General features: G+C 47.4%; 1 protein-coding gene across 9 annotated transcripts; it reads left to right on the forward strand.

Annotated features, from left to right (window-relative positions):
* On the forward strand, positions 1-27,419 carry ZFP90 (ZFP90 zinc finger protein). 9 transcript variants are annotated; one of them, XM_070062652.1, is made up of 6 exons: positions 1-251; positions 541-607; positions 4,895-5,014; positions 10,741-10,867; positions 11,184-11,279; positions 16,296-27,419. In XM_070062652.1, exons 3-6 carry the CDS (start codon positions 4,994-4,996, stop codon positions 17,948-17,950), a joined length of 1,899 nt encoding a protein of 632 aa, XP_069918753.1. In that variant the 5' UTR covers positions 1-251; positions 541-607; positions 4,895-4,993; the 3' UTR covers positions 17,951-27,419. The 9 variants fall into 9 exon arrangements, with proteins under 9 accessions (XP_069918753.1, XP_069918754.1, XP_069918755.1 ...); XM_070062653.1 differs by having other exon boundaries at positions 1-241; XM_070062654.1 differs by lacking the exon at positions 4,895-5,014 and having other exon boundaries at positions 1-259; positions 10,725-10,867.

The raw sequence follows: 27,419 nt of genomic DNA on the forward strand, positions 1-27,419 counted from the left end.
GTAGTTCGCGCATCCGCCACCGTCCCGGGGTTGCGGGCGCGAGCCTCCGCGTGCGCAGGCGCACTTCCGGCTCTGCCCGCCGCTGCAGCCATTGTCCGGCCCTGGTGCGGCTGAGGCCGCTCGGGGCAAGCCCATCAGCAGATCAGGATTGGAGAGAACCGAGCCTGCTGCAGGCGCGGGAGGAGCCGGCCAGCGGCTCTGGGTGGCCTGAGGTTGCAAGATTCGGAGGCCCCCGGAGGCGGTGATTCCGAGTGCGCGGGTGGGGGCGGCACTTCTCACGGGTTCGGGAGGTGGGGGGGTGCCCGCAGGCCATCGGCCACCGTGTAGCGGGTGAGACTGGGCGTGACTGCTGTGAGGTGTCCTGGAGGCGGCCGGGCCTTTCAGCTGGGGAAGGAGGCGCGGCGGGCCCGGGCGGGGCCCACGCTCCGCTGCCCGCCGCGCTCGGGCTGCAGCGGCCGAGGGCCGGAGGCGGGGCGGCGGGGCGGGGTGGGACCGGGCGGCGGCCGCAGCCGGTGAGCACGCCCTGTCCTCTCTCCCCAGCTCCGGTCGGGCAGCGGGCCCCGGCGAGGCAGGAATGGCCCCGAGGCCGCCGACGGCCGCGCCCCAGGTGAGCAGCGCGTCCCCGACCTCCGGGGGCGTCCCATCCAGCGAGGCCCCCCCGGGCATGTTTGGGGACTGTTCGTGTCCTCCGCCTGGCGACTTGGAGCCTCGTAGCCACGCGAGAAACCCCGGGGCGCCCAGGGCTGGAGAGAGCGGGATTCCCAACGCGGGGGCCGCCCTGTGGGCTAGAGGGGCCGGGGCCGTGCGGTCTGGTGATGCTGGGCAATGTCCGGCAGTGCTGAGTGCTGAGTGCCACGCCAGTTCTTGAACTCTTGTCCATCCGTGGAGAGGGTGAGGTGACGGACAGGCAGCTGGGGAGGAGGAAGTGAGTGGCGATGAGTGAGGGGAGAGGAACCCAGCGGCTGACCCGGGGGCCACAGAGAAACTTTAGCCGAAGAAGGCCCGTCGGAATCTGCCTAGGAAGAGGCTGGTGGAAACGGGCTTTTTTTTTGGGCAAGGAAGAAAGCAAAAGACAAAATCAGACTGACTTGCCCCGAATTTTTGTCTTTTTTTTTTTTTTTTTTTTTTTTTTTTTTTTTTTTTTTTTTTTTTTTTTTTGACAGGCAGAGTGGACAGTGAGAGAGAGACAGAGAAAGGTCTTCCTTTGCCGTTGGTTCACCCTCCAATGGCCGCCGCGGCCGGCGCCATCTGATGGCAGGAGCCAGGTGCTTTTCCTGGTCTCCCATGGGGTGCAGGGCCCAAGCACCTGGGCCATCCTCCACTGCACTCCCTGGCCACAGCAGAGAGCTGGCCTGGAAGAGGGGCAACCGGGACAGAATCCGGCGCCCCAACCGGGACTAGAACCTGGTGTGCCGGCGCCGCAAGGCGGAGGATTAGCCTAGTGAGCCGCGGCGCCAGCCTTTTCTTGTCTTTTTCTGCCTTGATGAAGGAATGCTAGTGCGCAGCCCCCGGAAGTTCGGCCTGCACCTTGATTAATGTGAATGAAACTGATTTGGGAGCTCATTTAGACTTGCGGCAGAGGGCGCATTTTCTAGAAGCATCCTCACTCGGGGTTATCCGTGGATTTACAGAGTCTGTCGGTGAAAATGTAAGGATCCAGGCCGGCGCCGCGGCTCACTAGGCTAATCCTCCACCTTGCGGCGCCTGCACACCGGGTTCTAGTCCCGGTCGGGGCGCCGGATTCTGTCCCGGTTGCCCCTCTTCCAGGCCAGCTCTCTGCTGTGGCCAGGGAGTGCAGTGGAGGATGGCCCAAGTGCTTGGGCCCTGCACCCCATGGGAGACCAGGAGAAGCACCTGGCTCCTGCCAATGGATCAGCGCGGTGCGCCGGCTGCAGTGCGCGGGCCGCGGCAGCCATTGGAGGGTGAACCAACGGCAAAGGAAGACCTTTCTCTCTGTCTCTCTCTCACTGTCCACTCTGCCTGTCAAAAAAAAAAAAAAAAAAAAAAAAAAAAGGATCCAGATGGCAATGTGTGAGACAGTCATATCAGTCCAGATAAAAATACCAACTAGTAATGTCCTTTAAAAGCAGCTTTTAGGGTGGGTGCCTGGCACTGCTGTTAGGATGCTCCTGGAAATGCCGGCGTCCCATGTCTGGGATCCAGCTGCTGCTCATGCACGTACTAGAAGGCAGCAGGTGGTGGCTTAAGAACTTGAGTCCCTGCCACCACGTAGGAGCCCCTGACGGTCAGTCCCAGGGTCCTGGTTTCCACCTGGCCCAACCCAGGCCTTTGTAGGCCTTTGAAGCAGCACGTGGGAGATCTCTCTCTCTCTCTCTGTGTCTCTTGTCTCTTTGCCTTTCAAATACAATAAGTAAATTAAAAGTGTTTATTAAAAACAACTAGTAATGTCCTTTAAAAGCGTTTTATTGCCTGGGACCCCTGCGTCCCATGGTGGAGTGCCTGGGTTTGAGTCTCAGCTCCACTTCTGGTTCTGGCTTCCTACTGATGCGTACTCCAGAAGGCAGCAGGCAATGGCTCAAGTAGTTGAGTCCCTACCACCTGTGGGAAAGACCTAGCGCAAGTTCCCAGCTCCTGGTCCTGCCTCTGCTGATGTGGAAAGTTGGAGAGTGAGCCAGTGCATGGGAGATCTCTGTCCCTGCCTCTCAAGTAAAACTACAGCGCTTTACAGTAAATAAAAAACACAGCATACAGTGCCTTTAGGTATATTTTTACTTCTTCTGGTTTCTGTTCTTTAGGGAGAGCCCTGAGGAGTAAGACAAGTCACACTACTAGGCCGAGAGAGTTACTTGGTTTGGGGAGAGCCAGAGCAAGCCATTTTCATCTTTGCAAAGAGTTTCCTCCTCAGGAGGGAGAGTTAGGATGACCAGGGGCGTGGGCCTCTGAAGGGGGAGCTGCCTTGTGAGTGGAGAAAGTGTGTGTTCTGAGTGGAGAATTTTAGAGGCTACCTTAAACTTCACTTTTAAGGCTATGTTCCCTAGGCAGTCTGATTTAGTTTTATTCTAATGGAATGACCTGGTGGTGTTCTTGGATTATCTAACTCGCAATAAGCCTGCAATGGGACATGTCAGGCAGAAATCCCTCTTTGTCAGTAATTCCCCTTCTCTGAGCACGGACCTCTGGAAATGCAAGGGTGAGTGAGCGAGTCATGTGACTGCTCGTCTGGACAGTTAGTTCTGCTCCCTGCAGAAGGGATGTCCTGGGCTGCTGCAGAAGTCCAGGAGCTGCTTGAGTTCGGAGAAGGGGCAGGAATTCTCCCTGCAGGACGGAGTCAGAGATGTCTTTGAATAGGGCAGAGGCTGAGCAGAGTGAAGACGCAGTGTCTGGGAGCAGAGCTGATCGACTGGGTCAGAGAAGCTGGGGAGCAAGATGAGGGCCTTGCTCATGGAGCAGTGCCCTGGGAGACACCTGTGGGCTACGGGAAATGAGAAGGCGAGAACAAAAAGGAGTTTGGACTCCTTTTGGCCTTGTAACTCGTTCGTTCTTTCATTCACTTATTCAGCCTATAGTGTGTCGGGCGCTTGTCTAGGCAGTTGTGATACTTCAGTGAACAAAAATCTGTCCAGGACTCTGCCCTCCTGGAGCTTCCATTCTAGGGAGGGGAAGGAGAGGGCTCCAGTGATAAGTAGTATCCTGGAATATCCAGTGATTTGTAGTATCCTGGAAGGTAACTACCTCAAGAAGGAAAAAAGGGGGGAGGGACAGGTAAGGGGCTTGAGTCAGGAGGAGACATTTTGTAGTAGGGGTGTAGTTTTTGGTTTTGTTTTTCTTTTTTTTTCTTTTTTTTTTTTTTTAATTTTTGACAGGCAGAGTGGACAGTGAGAGAGAGAGACAGAGAGAAAGGTCTTCCTTTTTTGCCGTTGGTTCACCCTCCAATGGCTGCTGCGGCCGGCACATCGTGCTGATCTGAAGCCAGGAGCCAGGTGCTTCTCCTGGTCTCCATTGCAGGTGCAGGGCCCAAGCACTTGGGCCATCCTCCACTGCACTCCCGGGCCATAGCAGAGAGCTGGCCTGGAAGAGGCAACCGAGACAGAATCCAGCGCCCCGACCGGGACTAGAACCCGGTGTGCCGGCGCCGCAAGGCGGAGGATTAGCCTAGTGAGCCGTGGCGCCGGCCTTGGTTTTGTTTTTATGTCTCTGGCCCAGATGTCCACACCTAAGAAGGTAACCGTTAAAAAATGTATATTTACTTATTTGAGAGGCAGAGTTACAAGGAGAGAGGGAGAGACAGATACAGAAATGTGGGGAGCAACTGGGAGCAACCCGGACTAGACTAAGTTACTGGAATTAAGACTTATTCTATGCATCTGCTCTCCCACAATATGGCGCTGAGAAGGGAGAAACAGCTTCTACACAGCTGCCTCCAGTTCAACCAATAAACTGTAGGACCTGCTCCTGATTGGAGGAGAGCAGCATACTCGGCGTGTGGGTAGCAGAGTTGGGATTGGAGGAAGAGGACTATAAAGGAGGAGAGAGACAACATGCACCAGGAACATCTAAGGGGAACACCTGAGGAACACCTGTGCAGCCCCCGAGAGAGCCGGCCGGCGGTGTGCCGCTCCCCTGCGGAAGTGGGGAAAGTGGCCAGGGGGAACCGCCCTTCCACGGAGGTGGAAGGGACAGTAGCCAACCCGGGAAGAACCAGCAGCAAACCCGGGGAGGGCCGAGCAGACGAAAGAACAGCGCAGGGTCCTGTGTCGTTCCTCCACGAAGAGGGGGAGCGACACAGAAAGATCCATCCACTGGTTCACTCCCAAACGGGCACAGCGGCTAGGGCTGGATCAGGCCGAAGCCAGGAGCCTGGAACTCCACTGGGGGTCTCCCACGGAGGTGGCTGGGGCCCAGATATTTGAACCATCTTCCAATGCCTTCCTAGGCATTTTCACAGGGAGCTGGATTAGAAGTAGAGCAGCCAGGACTCCAGTTGGCACTCATACGGGATGCCTGCTTCACAGCAGTGGCTTAACCTGCCACTATGCCACAGCGTAGGCCACAGGTATTGTTTGTTGGTTGTTTGTTTGTTTTTTTTGTGAGACAGCTGCCATCCTCAGGTTCACTCTCACAGAGGGCAGATGGAGGCTGAAGACAGGAGCTGGCAACTCAGTACAGTCCTCCTGTGTAGGTAGCAGGGACCCAACCACCAGCCATCCTTGCTGCCTCAGGGCCTGCATTTAGCAGGAAGCTGGAGACAGAAGTGGAGGTGCTGGGACTCCAAAGGGTGCTCTGATAGGAAATATGGACACCCACGTGGCAGCTTAACCCACTTAGCTACAATACCTGCCCCTGTTGTTTTCATAGTAGCCAACCTGGTAGGCGTGAAGTGGTGTCTCCTTGTAGTTTTGATTTGTATTTCTTTAGTGGTCAGTGATATTATAGTTCTTTCATATGCTTATAAGCCATTTGGATATGTATCTTCTTTGGAGAAATGTTATGCCCATTTTTGGATTGGGTTTGATTTTTTGTTGTTGAGATTTATATATTATAAATAATATAGATCTTTATAGTATGCATATAAATCTTAATATTATAGACATTTTAATAGAAAAAAAGATATTTAGGATACCTCTTTAGCACTTCTGTATGTGGTTTGATGAATTTCCTTCTTTTCTCCCTATGCATGTTTTCCCCTCAAATGTTTTCAGTTGTAACTTATTTTAAATTACATATTATTTTTATGAGGGTTTTTCTTTCTTATGAAGTTTTTTATGTATTTATTTTTACTTATTTAAAGGCAGAGTGACAGAGAGACAAAAAGAGAGATCTTCCATCCACTGGTTCATTCCCTAATGTCTGCTACACCAGGTCTGGGCCAGACCAAAGCCAGGAGCCCAGAACTTCAGCTGGGTCTCCTGTGTGGGTGGCAGGGATCCATCAACTGCTGCCTCCCAGGGTGCACATTAGCAGGAAGCTGGATTGGAAGCAGAGTAACTGGGACTCAACCCAGGCACTTATGGGACATCCCAATATTTTAATAAAAAAAGTTGGGGGCTGGTGCTGTGGCACAGTGGGTAAACGCCCTGGCCTGAAGTGCCAGCATCCCATGTGGGTGCTGGTTCTAGTCCCGGCTGCTCCTCTTCTGATCCAGCTCTTTGCTATGGCCTGGGATAGCAGTGGAAGATGGCCTGAGTCCTTGGGCGCCTGGACCCACATGGGAAACCTGGAAGAAGCTCCTGGCTCCTGGCTTTGGATCTGCTCAGCTTTGGCCGTTGCGGCCCTCTGGGAGGTGAACCAGTGGATGGAAGACCTCTCTCTCTGTCTCTACCTCTCTCTAACTCTGTGCTTCAAATAAATAAAATAAATCTTAAAAAAAAAAAAAAAAGAAGAAGTTAGTTCATTCCCCCAAATGGCTGCAATGGCCAAGGCTGAACCAGTCCAAAGCCAGGAGCCAGGAGCTAGGAGCTTCATCCTGGTATCCCAAGTGAGTGCAGGGGCCAAGCATTTGGGTCACCTTCTGCTGCTTTCCCAGGTATATTAGCAGAGAGCTGGATTGGAAGTGGAGCAGCCAGCACTCAAACCGGTGCCCATATTGATACTGGTATTGCAGGCGGGGACTTTACCCACTATGCTGCAATGCTGTCCCCAAATTTTGTTTTACTATTATGAATAATATTGGGATAAAGTCCCACTTGGTTGTCCCAGGTAATTATTTTAAGAATACTTACGCAATTGAAAAGTCTTTACATCTGTAATTTTTTTTTGAAAGGCAGAGAGATACACAGAGAACCTATTCACTTATCTGTCCCCAAATACCCAGAGAGGAAGGATGCCAAAGTTGGGAACCAACTACTTGAGCCCTCGCCACTGCCTCCCAGGAAGCTGTAGTCAAGAGCTGGAGTTAAGGATTGAACCCAGGTACTCCATTATGGGACAGAGGCATCCTAACCAGTGTCTTAACCATTAGGCCAAACACCTGCCCCTGCATCTCTTAAATGAAGTAGCCAGCAGAGAACGAGATCTCTTTGACAGGCTTTGGTGTCAAGCATCTCCTTAACTTACAGAAACATTCAGATTACTTTTCTTCTTTCTCAGTCTTTTGAAAGAATTTACTCATGAAACACTTTGACCTAGGATTTTTATAGAGAGGATGATTGGGGAGCAATTTTCTCTGTGTACACACTCAATTATTAAGGTTTTTATGTCAACATTGATAATTTAGAACACCCATCCTTTAAGATTTTCCAACTTCCTAACATACTGTTAGTGTCATTTTACTGTTTTGTTTCTCCTTCCATCTTTAAATTCATTTTAAAAAAATTTTCTTTAACTGTATATATCAGAGATTTTTCTACATGGCTGACATTTGAGAGGAACCAACTTTTCGGTTTGGTGACAGTATCATCATTTTTCTGCTTGCCCCTGCTTTTTATGGTCTAGGAAGCTCATTCACTAACCCCCATGAATTTTAGCCTCAAGGCAACTCCTCACTTCCCCGCAGTCAGAACTGCTCCGCTGCCTCACTCGGGAGGCATCTCTGAGCCCCTGCTCCTTGCCAGCAGTGGCTCTCATCTAGGGCCCCCCGTCAGGGCCAGCTGCAAGTGGTACCCGCTTCCGGTGGGGCAGTGCTGAAGTGGCAGTGAGGCGATCAGGGAGAGGGAGCGCATGAACAACTAAGCCCGGGCCTGGTCTGTGCTGCGTGCTCTGTAAGTCTTCACTGCTGGAGGCAGGCACTCAGAGCCGGTGGTTAAGACACTGCTTGGGATACTCGCTTCCCATATCAGAACCTGGGTTTGATCCCGTCTCTGCTCCCAGTTCCACCTTCCTGCTAATGTGCATCCTGAAGGGGGGGCAGCAAGTGAGGTTCAAGTACTTGGGTTCCTGCCACCCATATTAGAAACCTGGATTGAGTTCCCAGCTTCAGCTTTGGCTTCAGCCTGGCCCAGGCCCGACAGCTATGGGCATTTGGAGAGCGAACCAGTGGATAGGAGATTTCTCTCTCTCCCTCTCTCTGCATCTCAATAAATAAAGAATAAGTAAATAAAAAATTTAAATAAATCTTTGCTGTTGTTCTTTCATTGTGAACTACCTGAAGAGCTTTTAAAAGATGCCTGACAGCCCTCTGTGCATGGGCAGTTGAGAACAGTTGCCCAGGTCGTTCTTGACCATCTCCGCACTCTGGATTGTGGACAGATGGCTGCAGTTCTGCGATAGAGATGTGGGCCAAATGCCAAGGGAGGATGGGGAAAGGACCACTGTGCTTGTTCTAGAATGACAGTGAGGGTTTTTTTTTTTTTTCACATAGAGCTGAGGGAAAACATTGTGTCATGGTGCTGGTGTTGAGGTGCATCAGATTAAGCCACATCTGACAATGCTGGCATCCCAAATCGGGGTGCTGTTTCGAGTTTTAGCTGTTCCATTTCCAATCCAGCTCCCTGCTGATGTGCCTGAGAAAGCAACAGGTGATGACCCAAGTACTTGTGCTCCTGCTACCCAGATGGGGTTCTGGGTTCTGATTTGGTCTGGCTCAGCCCCAACTGTTGGTAGCCATTTGTGGAGGGAACCTGTGGATGGAGGAGTCTTTTTCTCTCTCTCTCTGTCTCTCCTGTCTTACTCTGCCTTTCAAAGAAATAAATCTTAAAAGAAAGATCATACCCAGAATAGGTTGCATGAAGGGAGGAAGACACAAAATAGAATGATGTTGTCGGGACAAAGAGTCCTCATGGCAGAGATGTGGTATGTGTGGCAGGAGACAAATTTGACAGAAAGGTGATTCAGTAGCCCAAGGAGAATGGCCTGAAGTAGGGATCTAGAATAATCTGGAACAGTGCTGCCCAAAAGAAATATAGCTACATTGTAATATTAAATGTTCCAGTAGCCACTATCTAAAAAGAAGGGAAATTAAGTTTAGTAATATATAATTTAACCTGCCATATCTGGGGTATTATTTCTACATGTAATCACTTTTTATATTGCTAATGAAGGCCGGTGCTGCCCGCACCCCGGGTTCTAGTCCCAGTCGGGGCGCCGGATTCTGTCCCAGTTGCTCCTCTTCCAGTCTAGCTCTCTGCTGTGGCCCGGGAGGGCAGTGGAGGATGGCCCAAGTGCTTAGGCCCTGCACCCGCATGGGAGACCAGGAGAAGCACCTGGCTCCTGGCTTCGGATCAGCACAGTGCGCCGGCCGCAGTGCGCTGGCCACAGCGGCCATTGAGGGGTGAACCAACGGAAGGAAGACCTTTCTCTCTGACTCTCTCTCTCACTGTCCACTCTGCCTGTCCAAAAAAAAAATTGCTAATGATGCGTTTAATTCTTTTTGATACTAAATCTCCAAAATTGCTTTATATTTTATACATATCACATAGCTTGATATAATCAAGAAACAGCAAAATCAGTGTGGCTACAGTTTAGTGAGTAATGAGGGAGTTGGAATTTTATTTTTTTAAGGATGTATTTACTCATTTATTTGAAAGGCAGAGAAACAGGGAGAGAGAGTGAGTGTGAGAGAGAGATCTGTCCTCTAGTTCACTCTCCAAATGGCCACAACAACCAGGTCTGGGCCAGGCTGAAGCCTGGAGCCAGGAATTCCCTCCCAGTCTACTACTTGGATGGCAGGGGCCCAAGTACTTGGACCATCTTCTGCTGCCTTCCCAAGTTGCATTAGCAGGGAGCTGGATCAGAAGCAAAGCAGCTGGGACTTGAATTAGCACTCCGATATGGGATGTCAACATCTCAAGCAGAGGCTTAACCCACTGTGCCACAATGCCGGCTCCTGAATTTTATTCTTAGTCCAGAAGGGTTCTCTTGGTTTTATGGAGTGGGTCCCTCATAATACAACTGTACTATGGAGTACTGTGAAGCAGTTCAAACCAAGAAGAAATAAAATTATATAAGTCTTTATGGAAAGATCTCTAAGATACTTAGTTAAATGTAAAAACAAGTTGTGAAACAATATGTATGGTGTTTTATAAAACAATTTGTGTGTGTGTGTGTGTGTGAAACATAGACAAGGGACTCCAAGTATGTACACTAAACTATGAAGAATGGTTTCTTCTGGGGAGTAAAGTGGGATTGGTTATGAGGGTGAAGATGAGCCCTCCCTTTTTACTCCACACTGTACTTCATATAAAGGAAGTGGAGGGCAGCAAGGAACTGGTTGGTGATTATATAAAAGACTTGGCTTTGCACAGCGTCGGGAGGATATCTAAGTGGGTATGCATGTTTGCAGGACAAATTGCCCCTCATGACTTTCCTGCTGGCCACACCAGATCCTCTACATTAGGTAAATGGCTAGTGCATAAAACCCCATGTGTGTCCCGCCCCACCGCAGGACAGCACATATGTGGTCACCACTTATTTTATTTTATTTTTGACAGGCAGAGTGGATAGTGAGAGAGACAGAAAGAAAGGTCTTCCTTTTGCCATTGGTTCACCCTCCAATGGCTGCCACGGCTGGTATGCTGCGGCCGGTGCACCGCGCTGATCCGAAGGCAGGAGCCAGGTACTTATCCTGGTCTCCCATGGGGTGCAGGGCCCAAGCACTTGGGCCATCCTCCACTGCACTCCCTGGCCACAGCAGAGAGCTGGCCTGGAAGAGGGGCAACCGGGACAGAATCCCGTGCCCCGACCGGGACTAGAACCCGGTGTGCCGGCGCCGCTAGGTGGAGGATTATCCTATTGAGCCGTGGCGCTGGCCTACCACTTCTGATATATCTCACAGTATGTTCATAGTATTGCCCTGGGAACATTGATGGGGTCGATCCCTTGTTGAGCAGGAATGTGGTCCTACAGGAATCAGTAACATTCAAAGATGTGGCCGTGGACTTCACCAGGGAGGAATGGCACCACGTGGACTCTGCGCAGAGAACGTTGTACAAGGATGTGATGCTGGAGAACTATAGCCACCTGGTAGCTCTTGGTAAGTACCACTTACTTCTTTCAGAGCCTTGTCTATTGGTGGGTCCCTCCTTTCTCAGCTGCTAAAGTTATGCTCATAGCTTGGGTAACTAAGTGGGTTCAGGAGTCAGAGTTTGGTCATCTCTTCGGGATCTAGCTTTATAGGAATTGAGCCTGTGCAATTGCAGAACTGGAGAAAGGGAGCTGGTTCCATGATTCCTCAAGCTGCACCCTTTTCCTTCGGAGTTCCTGAGGATCAAAGGCTAGTACTGACTAGTAGGAGGGTACTCTGTCTACCTGCACAAACAACCACATCTTGTGTGTTCACCCATGAGCAGGATATCAAGTTTCCAAGCCAGAGGTGATCTTCAAGTTGGAACAAGGAGAAGAGCCGTGGATATCAGAGGGAGAAATCCAGAGACGCTTCTGTGCAGGTAAATGAGTGAGAATCAGGCAGGGAGGAATCAGTGCAGGTAATGGCACAGCTGAGGGAGGGGGAAGTGCCTTGGAGTCCCTGATTTGAGAGCTCTTAGACCTGCATGGAGAGCTGAAGTCATGTTCCTGGTCACACCTTTGTGTGTCTCTGTTCTTCAGTAGAGTGCTCTTGCTGTCAGTAGGTCTTAGAGAAGAGGGTACCTCTTTTTCTTTTCTGAAAGTAGCCCTTGTCCTGCATTTAGAATACCATCTCTGCCTATTCTGTAGCCCTCCTTGCTGGGTTATTTTCTCCTCTGGTATCCTTAGACTCTTCATTATTTAAAGGCCCTTTTCTCACTTGCATTCAGATAGGAGTTAAACTCCTGTGTCTCCTCCTTGTTGTGTATTGTTTCTTTCACTGTCTGGTGCCCTAGAGGTACAGGAAATACCCACAGCCTTGATTCTTCCTCCCTTTATAACCTGCCTTGAATTTCCTTTCCCTGACCACATGCTTTAAACCTCTGTCTAGGGAGTAGCACCATCCTCCTTCCAGCCCATGTCTGTTAGGTTTTTAACAAATTTTTCATGTTATGTGAAAGGCAGAGAGAGAGAGAGAATCTTTGATCCACTGGTTTAGTCTCCAAATGCTCACACAGCCAGGGCACCCAGCTCCAAGTCAGGAAAGTGGGAATTCAACCCAGTGTCCCATGTAAGGGGCTGGGAGCCGAGGACTTGAGCCTCATCTACTGCTTCCCGAAATGTGTATTAGCAGGAAGCTGGAATCAGAAATGGAGCTGGGACTCAAACTCCAGTGTGGGAGGCACATGTCCCCCATGGCTCTTTAACCCCTGAACCAACACCTGCCCCCTATGCTGGTTTGACTCACCGCCTCCACTTTCTGTAGGCTCATCCTCACCTGATATTCTGACTTGTTGAGTGCTTCCTGGCTTTAGGTCTTTGGCTTTTCTTGCTTTCTCCAGTAAGTGAATCTTCCTGAAGGAACCTGCCCTCCAGCCTCCTCCCCCTTCTCTCTGTTTCCCCCCTACAAGGATGCCTGCCTTCTGGTAGTTGCGGCCTGTTGGTCTGTGTTGTAGGCTCAGGAATCTCCCTTATTTGTACCCTGGTCACTTTTTTTTTTTTTTTTTTCTTTTCATAAGATCTCTCCACTTAGAAGTCTCATGAAGTTCATATAGAATATGTAAACTCTGAATTCATCATTTTTTAATTCTTGTTTTGAATGTAACTCCTTGAGCTTCAGTATCAGCTAAGCTGGTACCTGCTGTTTCTGGTAGCCAGCAGAGGCCCAGGCACGATAGCATCCACAAGGGATCCCTTGGTATGCATCTCCCTGCCAGAGGTCATATTGTAGACAGGACTTCAATGACAGTACCACAGTGTGACAGTTCAGGAGGTATTTTAGTACTTCCAGACTCTAGGTATATTACCTGCCTAGAAGACGTACGTGGAGGTCAGGGAGTGAGTGAGTGCAGACAGAGGCGGTGGGGTTGTGGGGAGACCCATGGGCCAGTGCTTTTATTGGGTTCAGAGTATTATCTGAATATTTTATGCAGGGGGTTTTAATTGGTGGGTTTAAAGCAGTAGTTCCAGGAGGTCCTGCTGTGACTGAGAAATGGTCATCTTAAGGGTAAATGTTGGAATGGCCCGATAGATGGGGCTGTGGGAAAGCAGGGAGCCCAGCCTGGTAGGCTGGAGAGAGCCCTCTAAGGTTGTCATCTCTGGCCACCAGCTATAGCTATTTGAGGAGGTTGTGCCGTGCATCTGCTATGAGAAGTTAAGCTTATGTTTAAAAATGGGTGCCGAGGGCACATAAAATTAGAAACACTCGCTCTAATCCCCAGCCAGCACATTGAGCCACCTTACTGGTCTCCCATTACTACCTGGACCTATTAAAAAGCACTGAGTTTCTAACCCCTCAGGCCAGAGTCCATAATCAGTTTAGTCTTTTTTTCTTTCAACCCAGGTTCTTTTCCTCCTTAAGGAGTGTCTGATGTTTTTTGCCTTTTAACTTCTGCTGGGGACATCTTGGATCAGGCCAGAGGCTGTAATTCCCAGCTGGAAGTACTCATTCTGTCTTTCTATAATACATATTGGATTTTTAAAGTTACACCATTTTTGTTTTATAAATCACGTACTCACAGAATCGTGGAAACACCACCACTGTTTAAATTTTTTTTTTTTTTTTTTTTTGACAGGCAGAGTGGAAAGTGAGCGAGAGAGAGACAGAGAGAAAGGTCTTCCTTTTGCCGTTGGTTCACCCTCCAATGGCCGCTGCGGCCGCCGCAGCTGGCGCACCGTGCTGATCCGGTGGCAGGAGCCAGGTGCTTTTCCTGGTCTCCCATGGGGTGCAGGGCCCAAGCACTTGGGCCATCCTCCACTGCACTCCCTGGCCACAGCAGAGAGCTGGCCTGGAAGAGGGGCAACCGGGACAGAATCCGGCGCCCCAACCGGGACTAGAACCTGGTGTGCCGGCGCCGCTAGTCGGGGGATTAGCCTAGTGAGCCGTGGCGCCGGCCACCTACCTGCCTTTTAACAAGACCTCGCTAATACTCCCTGAACCTCATTATAGAAAATAGAAACTCCCCTTATTGAAAGGTTTCCTCTCACACCTTCCACTGTTATCTTTCTATTCCTGCTGAAACAAATTCCCTTTAGGCTGAACTTCTAACATTCCCTGTAAGTAACATATACTTTCCCTTAATTGGTAATAGAAGTATGTTCTGCCCATCGAGAGCATTGATTTGTTTAGGTCAAGGTCTATTAACTTGTGAAACTAATACAAATGTGCTTTTATTGGGTCCTTCCCTGATTTCAAATAGCATTTATATCATCTCCACTATGCAAACTCGGATTTAATATTGTGCCATCCAGTAGTTTTTCACTTTTTTTTTTTACTTGTCAAAATATTGGATTCTATTCTTAGATTTCAAGCTCTTAGAGGAAGAGCCTGTTATTATCTTCCTATACATTCTATGTGTGTGTGTTGCAGAGCATACAAAAGGCAGATAGAAATACCTTGATTGATTGTTAGGGAATGTGGCTGGGGAGAGAATTTCCTCATTCATTCAACAAATATTTCTTGAATGTCCCACTGGGAAGGATTCTAAAAAAAAAATACAAAGTATTCTCTGCCTTTAGATTAGAATCGATTCTTGTTGCAAGGTAAGGAATTTGGGGTTTAGGGCCCCTTAGTTGTTTTCCTTTCCCAACATGTTATTTTGAAAATTTTCAAATATATAGAAAAATTGAAAAGCTTACATAGTTAATGCCACATACCCATTGTTAAGATTATCACATTTATTGTTCAGATTTTGTTATATTTGCTTTATCACATATCTCTTTATATATCTATGTTACTATAAGTAAAAAAGTAAGATATCTGTCTTTTTATTTATTTATTCATTTGAAAGAGAATGCTCCTGTCTACTGCTTTACTCCCCAGATGTTCACAGTGGCAGTAATTTGGGGAAGGCTAGTGGGAGCTGGGAACTAAATCCTGGTCTTCTGTGCGGGTTGCAGGAATCTGGCTACTTGAGCCATTGCTGCTGCCTCCTAGGACCTACACTAGCAGGAAGCTGGAGGTGGGCATTAAATATGGGACATGGGCATCCTAACACGCAGCTTTGTGGCTTAATGAAATGCCCACCTCTGACTTACTTTTTGATGCATTTCCAAGTAAGTTGCAAGTGTGAATACTTTTCATACTCGACATGCATGTTATTCATTGGTGCTCAATATTTATTTATGATTCTTTTTAAGAAAATGTCAAAAAAAAAGTAACTGGAATTTTCTAAAGAAATTTTCTGTAACATCCATAACAAGCTGTGGTTTGTAGCAATTTATAATTTCCTACTTTTATTGAGCTCATCAGTTCTATTTGCACAGTATACATGCTATTTGTTAAGCGAACTATTTTTAGAATTGATTTTGTTACCTTCTGAATAAATGAATTGAAAAAGCAAAAAAAGAGAAAATGTCATAGTAAAATGTACAACTCTTAATTGTATGATACAGTTGGGTTTTAAGACGTGTATTCACTTTGAAACCCAATTTATAACCCAAATTCCTGTTGATATGGAACATTTCCATCACTCCAAGAAGCTCCCTGTCCTTAGTATTTAAATGTTACCCTTCTTAAAACCTATAAATTAATTAATTCTATGTTATTGATATTCTAAGATAAAAACAGGGACTTAGCGATCCATTTATTAGGCAGATTGAAATAAATCCTTTGGGTCAGTATGTTAAGGTGATTAAAGTAGAATCAGAGCTCAGATAGACTAACATCACAGCCAAGTGCTAAGGGGAAAGATGATCTGCCTTGGGATGGGTGTTTGGTATAGTGGTTAAGATGCTGCTTGGGACACCCACATCACCGTATTAGAGTGCCTGCATCCAAGTCCTGGCTCCCTATTTCTGATTCAGCTTCCTGCTGGTGGCACACCTTGGGAGGCAGCAGATGGTTCCTCAAGTACTTGCATCCCTGCCACCCGGGTAGAAGACCTGGATTGAGTTCTGGGCTCCTGGCATTGTGCTGGTCCAGCCCAAGCATCACAGGCATTTGGGGAATAAGCCAGCAGATAGAAGGTGTTTCTCTGTCTCTCTGCACTTCAAATAAATACAAATAAAATAGAAATTATGAAATGGGTTTATTAGGAAAGTAGATTTTGTGGTGGGTTATGAAATGGACCAGAGGCATGGAAAGCAGATGAAATATTACAAGATGGACTATAATGCTATTCCATTTGCATTGCTAACACCCTCATGCTCACATATGCCTTTATATGCAAATTAGCCCTCGTGGGTGGACTTCCTTCATTCTCTGGACTTAGCACACGCTCTGGGTTGGCAGTCTTCATTGCTTTCCTTTCCTCCATTTTAGCTCTTCTCCCCATGCCATGGGACTAATTTCAAAACAGTCATGGGTAATTTATATCTTTTTCATTTCATCATCCTTCTCTAGCAGTTTGTCTCAACAGGAAGGAACAGGAGATCTTTTCCCTTTGAATTTCTTTCAGACTGGAAGACCAGGAGTGAAGCCAAATCATCAAATCTTCATCAGGGCATAGCTGAAGTGTCCCGTAGCACAGATGGTCTCTCCAGTGCCACTTTAGAAGACACCTGTGATATTAGTAGCCAGTTAGAAAGGCACCAGGAAAACGGGAAGAGACATCTGGGGCCAGAGGCATCTGCCCAGAAGAAAATAATCACACCAGAGAAAAGTTTTGAGCAAAATAAATTCAGTGAAGATTCTAGGTTGAATAAAGACCTGCTTACACAACTGAACATTCCTTCAAGAATAAGGCCTAGTGAATGTGAGACGCTTGGAAACAATTTGGGACATAATTCAGACTTACTTAATCAAAACAATGCCCTTGCCAAGAAGAAACCATATAAGTGTAATAAATGTAGGAAAGCCTTTATTCATCGATCATCACTTACCAAACATGAGAAAACACATAAAGGAGAGGGTGCTTACCCTACTGGTGCAGATCAGGGAATTTATCCTGGAAAGAAACATCATGAGTGTACTGACTGTGGGAAAACCTTCCTGTGGAAGACACAACTGACGGAGCATCAGAGAATTCACACTGGGGAGAAACCCTTTGAATGCAATGTGTGCGGAAAGGCCTTCAGGCACAGCTCATCCCTTGGGCAGCACGAGAATGCTCATACTGGAGAGAAACCCTACCAGTGTAGTCTCTGCGGCAAAGCCTTCCAGCGCAGTTCCTCCCTTGTTCAACACCAGAGAATTCACACCGGAGAGAAGCCCTATCGATGTAATCTGTGTGGGAGGTCCTTCAGGCATGGCACATCCCTCACTCAGCACGAGGTTACACACAGTGGTGAGAAACCCTTCCAGTGTAAGGAATGTGGGAAAGCCTTTAGTCGGTGTTCTTCCCTCGTCCAACACGAGAGGACTCATACTGGAGAGAAACCTTTTGAATGTAGCATATGTGGGCGGGCTTTTGGTCAGAGCCCATCTCTTTATAAGCATATGAGGATTCATAAGAGAGGCAAACCTTACCAAAGCAATAGCTACAGCATAGATTTCAAGCACACCTCCTCTCTTACTCAAGATGAAAGTACTGTGACTGAAGTGAAATCCTACCATTGTAACGACTGTGGGGAAGACTTCAGTCACATTACAGACTTCACTGACCATCAGAGGATCCATGCTGGAGAGAACCCCTATGACTGTGAGCAGGCCTTTAGTCAACAAACTATTTCTCATCCCGGAGAGAAGCCCTATCAGTGTAATGTATGTGGGAAGGCGTTCAAAAGGAGTACCAGTTTCATAGAGCATCACAGGATTCATACTGGAGAAAAACCGTACGAATGTAATGAGTGTGGAGAAGCCTTCAGTCGACGCTCGTCGCTTACTCAACATGAGAGAACCCATACTGGCGAGAAACCCTATGAATGTATTGACTGTGGGAAAGCCTTCAGTCAAAGTTCATCCCTTATTCAGCACGAGAGAACTCATACTGGAGAGAAACCCTATGAATGTAACGAATGTGGGCGCGCCTTTCGAAAGAAAACCAACCTGCATGATCATCAGCGAATTCATACTGGAGAAAAACCCTATGCTTGTAAGGAATGCGGGAAAAACTTCAGTCGAAGCTCAGCTCTCACCAAACACCAGAGAATTCATGCACGAAATAAACTCTAGGAACCCTGAAACTAAGGAATGTGTAGAAAGCTTTAGCTAAAATGCTGTTCTGGTTCAGGACCACAGCATTCTTACTGGAGAGGGTTTGAGAATCTAATGACTTGTGTGTGATGAAAACTTGTATATTGTGTGTGGAGAAAACTGTGTGCCACTAGACAGAATGTCTTTTTAATAAAAGCCACATGCATATTTGATTACAAGCAGCTGTAAAACTGACTACAGACAGCATATATAGCCAGTTGAAAATGATATGCCTATATATTGGATTTTATAAAGCTTTTGAATATATATATATACATATATATATATATATATGAGATCACCAAGTTTCAATCACTTGATGTGTAACCCTGTTTACAGTCTTTTTAAAAAAAATAAATAAAACTCCAGTAATGACGAAAAGTCATTTTTAAAAATTGCTTGACAACTGCAACTCTTAAAGTAAGTCCACTGTGGAAACCAACTCCACCTGCAGAAATTTGCCATTGAAAGAATTAGTTTAAGTAGCATAACCACTTCATTGTACAGATAAAGAGACAAAGCCAAAGATTTGAAGTGGTTTGCACAGTATGGTACAGCCCATAAGAGCTAAGTGGATTGGAGAATGCAGGTCTCCTGGATCTTTGTCCCCATGGCATTGTGACTGAAGGGTTTGAAGTGAATCAGATACCCAAACATTTACTAAGCACCCTTGAGTTGAGCATTTAGAAATTCCTAAAAGCATAAGAAGCAGGATGTATGCAGCTTTGCCACAGGCCTATTTAAATCAACTTGTAGAAGCTTACAAACCAGAACATCAGCGGCAGCTGTTGATAGTTGAGCTTCTGGTGACTTTTTCCTTTTCCCAGTTAGAAGTTACATAGAGCTAACATGTCAGTTTCATAGAACTATTAAGTCCTCTTGTGCTTTTTAGGGCACTCCTATGAAAGCGCACTGACCTAAGCTTTATATATCAGATCGGTAGGAAAGCAACTAAGGAAAAACTAAGAGGAGAATGTTCCCCAAATCAGTTTTGTTACACAGAAATAAAAATCCAGCTACTTTTTGCCATAAATTATCTGACTCCATTTAGAGAAACAACATGTATTGACTCATTTTGTGCACAAATATTTCACCATAAAAATACCAGCTTGTTGGGGGCAGCACTGTGATGTGGTGAGTTAAGCCACTGCCTGCAGGACCGGCATCTCATGTGGGTGCTGGTTCCAGTCCCAGCTGCTCCACTTCTGATCCCGCTCCATGCTAATGTGCCTGGGAAAGTAGCAGAAGATGGCCCAAGTGCTTGGGCCCCTGCATCCAAGCTCCTGGCTCCTGGCTTCATCCTGGCCCAGTCCTGGCATTGCAGCCATTTGGGGAGTGAATCAGCAGATCAAAGACTCTGCTTCTCTCTCTGTTTCTGTAACTCCACCTTTCAAATAAATCTTTAAAAAAAAAAAAAAATACCAGCTTGTTTTATTTCTATGATTCTTTCCTATGAGTAAAGCATGAGCTAGGTAAGCTTCAGTGGTCCACTCCAGTTTTTTTTTATTTTACTTGAAAAGCACAATTAGAGAGATGGAGACAGGTGTTCCATCCTCTGGTTCACTCCCTAATGGCTGCAACGTTAAGGGCTGGGCCAAGCTGAAGCCAGGCACCTGGAACTCATCTGGGTCTCCCGCTTGGGTCGTCTCATGGCTTTCCTAGGCACCTAGGACATTAGCAGGGAGCTGTATCAGAAGTGAAGCAGCTGGGATTCAACTTGACCCAGAGCCCATATGGAATGTCTGTCACTGGCAGTGACTTTACCCACTATGCCATAACGCCGGCCCCACCACTCCAATTCTCAATGTCTCCTCACGCTTCCCATCACATAGTCTAAATGAATTTCTAGAACCTTTGTTCATTGACACCAACATTACAGGCAGATTTGGAAACAACTGTGAATGTTAACCTGTTCACTAAAGAGGTGTTTTCCCCTCTCAGAGGCAAAATTCCTTAAGCCTAATTATGATTCTCAGTGAAGAGTGATATGGGTGGTGTGCCAGGTGGCAGGATCCATCACCCTCTCATCCTGTATAGCATAAAGTGGCTTTCAAGTATTTTCATTCTTTGCAGAGGAAAATGTGTATGGTGGCTGAAATATGCTGTGTAGCCCTGTAATTCTATCACTTGCAAGCCAAGATGTTCTTCCAAGAAATTATTATCCAAAAAAAAATACTTTATGATGCTCAGTGCTTAGTGTGTACAATGCCAGGACCGTGCTTGTATTGGCTGATACATGGTTTACCAGTGGGTGATTCTACTCAGACCCTCCCCTACTGATTAACTAGGAATCCTGACAGTGCTGCTGATTGGGGATCTCTAATGTGGACTATTTGCAGGAATGGCATGAATTGTAACCAAATGGTGACCTTGTTACGGAAATTTATAAAAAACTTAGTTCCAGAACACCCAAAGAATACCAGGGATTTGTTTGTGGTGCCTGGCCTAGATCCAGCACCACTGTAAATCTCAGCCATCTTCATTGACAAGGAGGAAGCCTAGGAAGTGTGTGGCTAATTGAACAGGACTCCTAAGCCCAGCACCTCACACCATGCCCTTAGGAATACCCAGCCTTTCAGGGCAAAATGAAATACATCCTTGTAACATTGTATTCTTCCAATAAAGGCTTCTGAGTCCAATGGTAATCAGTTTGTCTTTCTCAATTTTTAGAACATGGTAAAGATTAGAGAATGGTGCATCAGGAAGGAGGGACTGGAGCTGGCATTGTGGTGCAGCAGATTAAGCCACTGCTTGCAATGGTGGCATCCTGTATCAGAGTGCCAGTTAGAGCCCCAACTGCTCTGCTTCCCATCTAGCTTCCTGCTAATGCACCTGTGAAGACAGTGAAAGATGGCCCAAGGGCTTCGACCCCTGCCAATCATGTAGGAGACCAGGATGGACTTCCTGTCGTCGGCCTAACCCAAATCTGGCTGTTGTGGCCATTTTAGGGGTAACCAGCAAATGAAAGATTCTCTCCACTTCCCTCTAAGTAAGTAAATAGGTACGTATTTTTAAAAGGGTGAATTAGCTGCTAAATTCTATTCTTCACAAGTCTGAGTTAATAGCTACCATTTATTGAGTGCTTATTGCTTAAAAGGTGTTGTCCTACATGTTTCACATCTGTCATTCGATTTAATCTTTATAGCTGATTAAGGTGTTACACTGGTTCTTGTCCTTGCTGAGCTTTCCCGCCTCTTGTTGTAATAATCCCTGCTGTCCTGACCACAGGAATGTGAGTCAGGATAACCCTGGGACTCAGTGATAGTTTTAAGGGTAGGCATGTGATCTCGTTAGGCCAGTTAGGGTCCTTTGCCAGAATTTTTTCAAAGTAGAAATGGCAGTGAATCTTGGCCTTATTTAAGGCTAACTTGACTGGAGAAATAAAGGCCTAGAGCTTCCTGGAGCTGGATTTCTTGCCAGAAATCAGTGGCCTCCTGTAGTAGGAGAGGATAAGGCTGACGTAGTGTTCTCGTTTCTATTCCCTGTGGTCCTGGAACTTGGCTCAATTTCTGAAGCACGTATCAGTCATTACCAGCCCAGTGATTCATCCTTTTTGCTTATTTTTGTGTGTTTCTGTTGCTTGGATTATAGAAACCTAATATTTGTATTATATCCTTGTTTGACAGTACAGGAGAGGGACCTAAAGATGTAACTTGAATTTGCCCAAGGCAGATTCAGGTTTTGAACCTGGGATTGTCTGACTTTAAAGGCATAGCTCTTAATATTTAAGCTGATGTCTCCAGAGCTCTGTTAACTCCAAGGAGCTGCAAGTAACTCAGTGTCATTTGAGGGTGAGTAGATGACAGATTAAGTTGGAGTCTGAGTAGAGAAGGTGAAAAACCATGAAATTTTTTTCTGACAATTTCCAGAAATCTCCTAAACTCGCAATCTCATACCTTAATGTATCAGTTAACATTTGGCCACACTACAGATTAAATCTTACATTATGCTTTTTTAACAACCCATTCTATCATGTTTTCCATGTTATTAGATGGTCTCTTGCTCTCTTTAACAAGTTCCCTATTATTGAGATACTATTTGGTTTAGTTTTGATTTTTAATTTATAATGACATTGAGCATTTTTATCTTTTTCCGCACCCCATCATTTGTTTCTATTGAATTTTTTCTTAAGGTATCCAGAATGAGAAAATGTCCAATATGGGATTATGAGATAAGCATGTTTGGGGTAGTATAATGGTGTGAGGACCATACAAGAATAAGCATAAACTTGATACGATGGGGCAGCAGTGATGGTCTCAGAATTGCAGAAGGGATCCAGGGGATTCCAGTCTGGGAAAGGACTCAAGGACAGGCATTCCATCTGCCAGAACACCCAGCACAGCTCTAGATGGGAAGCAGATACTTCCGCTTGTTAGGTACGTCGGAGGTGGTAATGCTCGGTTCTTTACAGCTGCAGCGGGCTGTTAGACATACTAATCTGGTTAAATCCTACTCATCTGTTCTAGTGCAAATGTCACATAAGGAAAGGTCTTGATGACTCCTGCTTCAAATTTGTCTCCCTCTTGTAAGTTTTCATAGATTATTGTTAATACCCTTCATGTTACCTCAGTTTCTGATTGTGATTATTTGACTTTATCCTACACTAGAGTGCCAGGGACTCAGAATCCACTTCTATGGTTTTACCCCTTTTTTTTTTTTTTTTTTTTTTTTTTTTTTGACAGGCAGAGTGGACAGTGAGAGAGAGAGACAGAGAGAGAAAGGTCTTCCTTTTGCCGTTGGTTCACCCTCCAATGGCCACCGCTGCAGCCGGCGCACCGCGCTGATCCGATGGCAGGAGCCAGGATCCAGGTGCTTTTCCTGGTCTCCCATGGGGTGCAGGGCCCAAGCACTTGGGCCATCCTCCACTGCACTCCCTGGCCATAGCAGAGAGCTGGCCTGGAAGAGGGGCAACCGGGACAGAATCCGGCGCCCCAACCGGGACTAGAACCCGGTGTGCCGGCGCCGCAAGGTGGAGGATTAGCCTATTGAGCCACGGCGCCGGCCCTGGTTTTACCCCTTTTTGTTTCCCAGCTTATCAGCCTACTAGGCACATATAATATAGTCTTATTTTTTATTTATTTTTTTATAGGCAGAGTGGACAGTGAGAGAGAAAGACAGAGAGAAAGGTCTTCCTTTGCCCTTGGTTCACCCTCCAATGGCCGCCACGGCCGGCGCACCACGCTGATCCAAAGACAGGAGCCAGGTATTTCTCCTGGTCTCCCATGGGGTGCGGGGCCCAAGCACTTGGGCCATCCTCCACTGCACTCCCTGGCCACAGCAGAGAGCTGGCCTGGAAGAGGGGCAACCGGGACAGAATCCAGCGCCCCGACCGGGACTAGAACCCGGTGTGCCGGCGCCGCAGGCGGAGGATTAGCCTATTGAGCTGCGGCGCCGGCATAATATAGTCTTATTAGGTGAGTAATGGAGTGGAGTTCTTGAAAGTTTATTTTATTTTTATTAATTTGAAGGGCACAGCAACAGAGAAAGAGAGCTCTTCATCTGCTGGTTTACCCCTCAAGTGTCTGCAACAGCTGGAGCTGGACCAGACCAAAGCCAAGAACACAGAATTCCATCTTGGCAGGGACCCAAGTGCTTGAGCCATTACCTCACAGGGTGTGCATGAATAGGACACTGGGTAGGAAGCAGAGGTGGGGCTTCATCCCAGGCACTCCAGTATTAGATGTGAGCATCCCAGGTGGCAGCTTAACCTGCTGTGCCACAACGCCGACTCCAAGTGGAGTTTTGTTGAGAGACAAAACTGGCTCATAAAGTGTTGGTCAGTCTTGAAATCAGAATCTTATAAAATGTAGAAATCTGTAAGGGAAAAAATGAGAACTTCTATACACTACTGTTGAGAAGGTAAGTTGGTAGAATCATTTTTGAGAGTAACTTGGTAATACCCACTAAAATTGAAGATAAGCATATCTCATGACCCATATGAATGAGATATGACTCATATCTCATTCCACTTGTAGATAAATATCCTAGACAAGGAATTCTACCGGGTAAGCACAAAGAGACACGCGTGAAGATGTTCATTGCAACAGTGTTTGAAAGAGTAAGATTGCAGCCGGTGTCGAGGCTCACTAGGTTAATCCTCTGCCTGCGGCGCCGGTACCCCAGGTTCTAGTCCCAGTTGGGGCGCCGGATTCTGTCCCAGTTGCTCCTTTTCCAGTCCAGCTCTCTGCTGTGACCTGGGAAGGCAGTGGAGGATGGCCCAAGTGCTTGGGCCCTGCACCTGTATGGGAGACCAGGAGAAGCACCTGGCTCCTGGCTTTGGATTGGCGCAGCACACTGGCCGTGGCGGCCACTTGGGGGGTGAACCAACGAAAGGAAGACCTTTCTCTCTCTCACTGTCTAACTCTGCCTGTCCAAAAGAACAACAACAACAACAAAAAAAAAAAGTAAAATTGCAGACACAATAGAAATGTCAGTAAAATGAATGGGCTAGTAAGTTGTGGGATAGTCTTATGATTCAAGACTTATTTAAATGAAGAAACTAAAGTATCGGGGGTTGGGGGGGGGGGACATTTAAAAGAGCTCTACCAATTCCACTCCTGTACCCATGCAGCTAAATGCGGCTAGAGAAGAACAGAACCATGTTGGTTAGTCCTTGAATTTCCTGTCTCCTCTCTCCAGCATTTGTTTTCCTCATCCTTGCCCCACTCTCCTGGGATGCTATTTTAAATCTTCTTACTTCTCAGAAGTAATAAGAAGTCTTATTCCTCCCTCAGTTGATGACCTTGTTCCCTAGTTAACTGAGAAAAAGAAAAGCAAGAAGAAAAGAATTCTTCTATGTGCATCAGGTCCTTGCACTCTTCTTGTTCTGGTTGACACTTTTTTTTTCTTTTGACAGGCAGAGTGGACAGTGAGAGAGAGACAGAGAGAAAGGTCTTCCTTTGCCGTTGGTTCACCCTCCAATGGCCGCCGCGGCCGGCGCGCTGCGGCCAGCGCACCGCGCTGATCCGAAGACAGGAGCCAGGTGCTTTTCCTGGTCTCCCATGGGGTGCAGGGCCCAAGTACTTGGGCCATCCTCCACTGCACTCCCGGGCCACAGCAGAGAGCTGGCCTGGAAGAGGGGCAACCGGGACAGAATCTGGCGCCCCGACCGGGACTAGAACCTGGTGTGCCAGTGCCACAAGGCGGAGGATTAGCCTAGTGAGCTGTGGCACCGGTCGGCACTGTTCTCTTACCTAACATCAACCCTTCCTCTGGTGGAGTAGATCCCAACCTTAAGCCATATCCTACAGTTGTCCTATTTACTGAATCTTCTTTTATCTGTTGGCTCTTTCCCACTGGCATAATAGCAAGTAATTTTTCTCATCTTACATGGACATATCCTACATCCCCTCCAGTTACCCACCACTCCCTGTTCTGATGTCCTTAATAAAGCAGGGTTCTTTGGTAGAGGTCTTTAACTCTCTTCTTCCATCGCTTAATGCTCACTCCACTCAAGTCTTTGTTTCTGCTTATCAAAGACCAGTGATTGACTCGATGCAGCTTAACCCAATGGCCCATTTTTAGCCCCTGACCCTGATCTTTTCAACATTGTTTGATACAGCTGATCACTTCCTCGCCCTCAACACATACTTTTCACTTGGCTTCTAGGCTACACTGATCTAGATTTCTGAACACTTTATTTTTAAAATTTATTTGAAAGTAAGAGTTAGATACACACACACAGAGAGAGAGAGAGAGAGAGAGAGAACTCTCCCATCTACTGATTCACTTCCCAAATGGCTGCAGAAACTGGAGTTGACAGGCAGAAGCCAGGAGCCTGGAACTCCACCTGGGTCTCCCGCATGGGTGACAGAGAACCAAGTACTTGGGCCATCATCTGCTGCCTTCACAGGCATATCTATTAGGAAGAGGAGACTTCTCTGATACAGGAAGCTGACATTTCTATTTATTCATTCATTCATTCATTCACTCCCCAAATGGCTGCCACAGCCAGTGCTGCGCCGATCCGAAGCCAGGAGCCAGGTGCTTCTTCCTGGTCTTCCATGAGGGTGCAGAGGCCCAAACACTCTGGTCATCCTCCACTGCCCTCCCGGGCCACAGCAGAGAGCTGGACTGGAAGAGGAGCAACCGGGACTAGAATCTGGTGCCCATATGGATGCCAGCGCCGCAGGCGGAGGATTAACCCAGTGAGCCACGGTGCCAGCCCTAGGACGCTGGCATTCCAAGCTGTGGCTTAACCACTGTGCCACAACACTGGACAGCTACTTCTCCCAAGTAGTGTTTCCTTACTCCAGACATGGAAGTTCCCTGAGAGAGCAGTGATTGAATCCCTTGCTCTCTCTCTCTTTTTTTTTTTTTTTTTTTTGACAGGCAGAGTGGACAGTGAGAGAGAGACAGAGAGAAAGGTCTTCCTTTTCCATTGGTTCATTCCCCAGTGGCCAGCGCACCGCGCTGATCCAAAGCCAGGAGCCAGGTGCTTCTCTTGGTCTCCCATGCTGGTGCAGGGCCCAAGCACTTGGGCCATTCTCCACTGCCCTCCCGGGCCACAGCAGAGAGCTGGACTGGAAGAGGAGCAACCGGGACTAGAACCTGGGGTGCCGGCGCCGCAGGCGGAGGATTAGCCTATTGAATCTCAGCGCCGGCCGCTCTCTCTTTTTCAAATAGTCATCCTGTTTGGGCTCTCATCCTATCTCGTGGCTCGATTTGTGGACAACTTCAACATTCTTGTCTCTAGTTCAGGATAATCATATAAACAAATGCCTACTTGAGGTCTCCACTTGGAAATCTAACATGTCTCAGGTTTACTGTGTCCTAAGATAACTCATGGACCTCCCAGCTCCATCATAAACATGTTCTTCCCTAGGTCTTCTCTGTGATAAAAGGGACCCTGTCCTTCCAGTGGCTCCAAAATGGGCAACTGTTGGTGATTGCTTTCTTTTGCACACTAAATCCAAACTGCAGTAAGTCCTGTCTACTAACTTCCGGGATGGAAGAGGGTGACTATTTCATTTGGCCTCTGTTGGTGCCATCCTAGTCCACATCACCACACCTCTGGCCCAGGTTTTTGCGGTAGCTTCCTGACTGATTCCCTTGCTTCCAATCTTCCCTCTCTGTGATCACAGAGCCAGCGTGACCCTGTCAAAGCATAAGGTGATGTCGTGCATCTGTTCTAAGCCCTGTAATGGCTCTCCATTTCACCTAACAAAAGCTAAAGTAAGAGCCTCCAACAGAGAGGCACCACTTGCCTCCTGGTAGTGCCTGTGTGACTCACCACTTCCCTTTTGACCGTTCTGCTCCAGGCCCACCAGCTCCTGCAGTTAACTAAACACACACAGCCAGCCCCACTTCAGCACCTCTACATTGGCCCTAACCCCTGACCCCTTCCCCTTCAGATCTTTGCCCAACTATTTCTTACCAAAGGGCCCTTCCTTACTACCCAATCAAAGCAGCAGACCCCTTCACTGCGTGCCCCAGCCCCCTTCCCAGC

Source organism: Oryctolagus cuniculus, chromosome 18 (assembly GCF_964237555.1).
Source record: "Oryctolagus cuniculus chromosome 18, mOryCun1.1, whole genome shotgun sequence".
Taxonomy (NCBI): domain Eukaryota; kingdom Metazoa; phylum Chordata; class Mammalia; order Lagomorpha; family Leporidae; genus Oryctolagus; species Oryctolagus cuniculus.

Excerpts from the sequence above, each read along its gene's own strand:
- ZFP90 (XM_070062650.1), top strand. The coding sequence starts at position 575 with ATGGCCCCGAGGCCGCCGACGGCCGCGCCCCAG. Across the intron at positions 10,868-11,183 it reads TAGCCACCTGGTAGCTCTTG|GATATCAAGTTTCCAAGCCA; the intron begins GTAAGTACCACT and ends ACCCATGAGCAG. Across the intron at positions 11,280-16,295 it reads CCAGAGACGCTTCTGTGCAG|ACTGGAAGACCAGGAGTGAA; the intron begins GTAAATGAGTGA and ends AATTTCTTTCAG.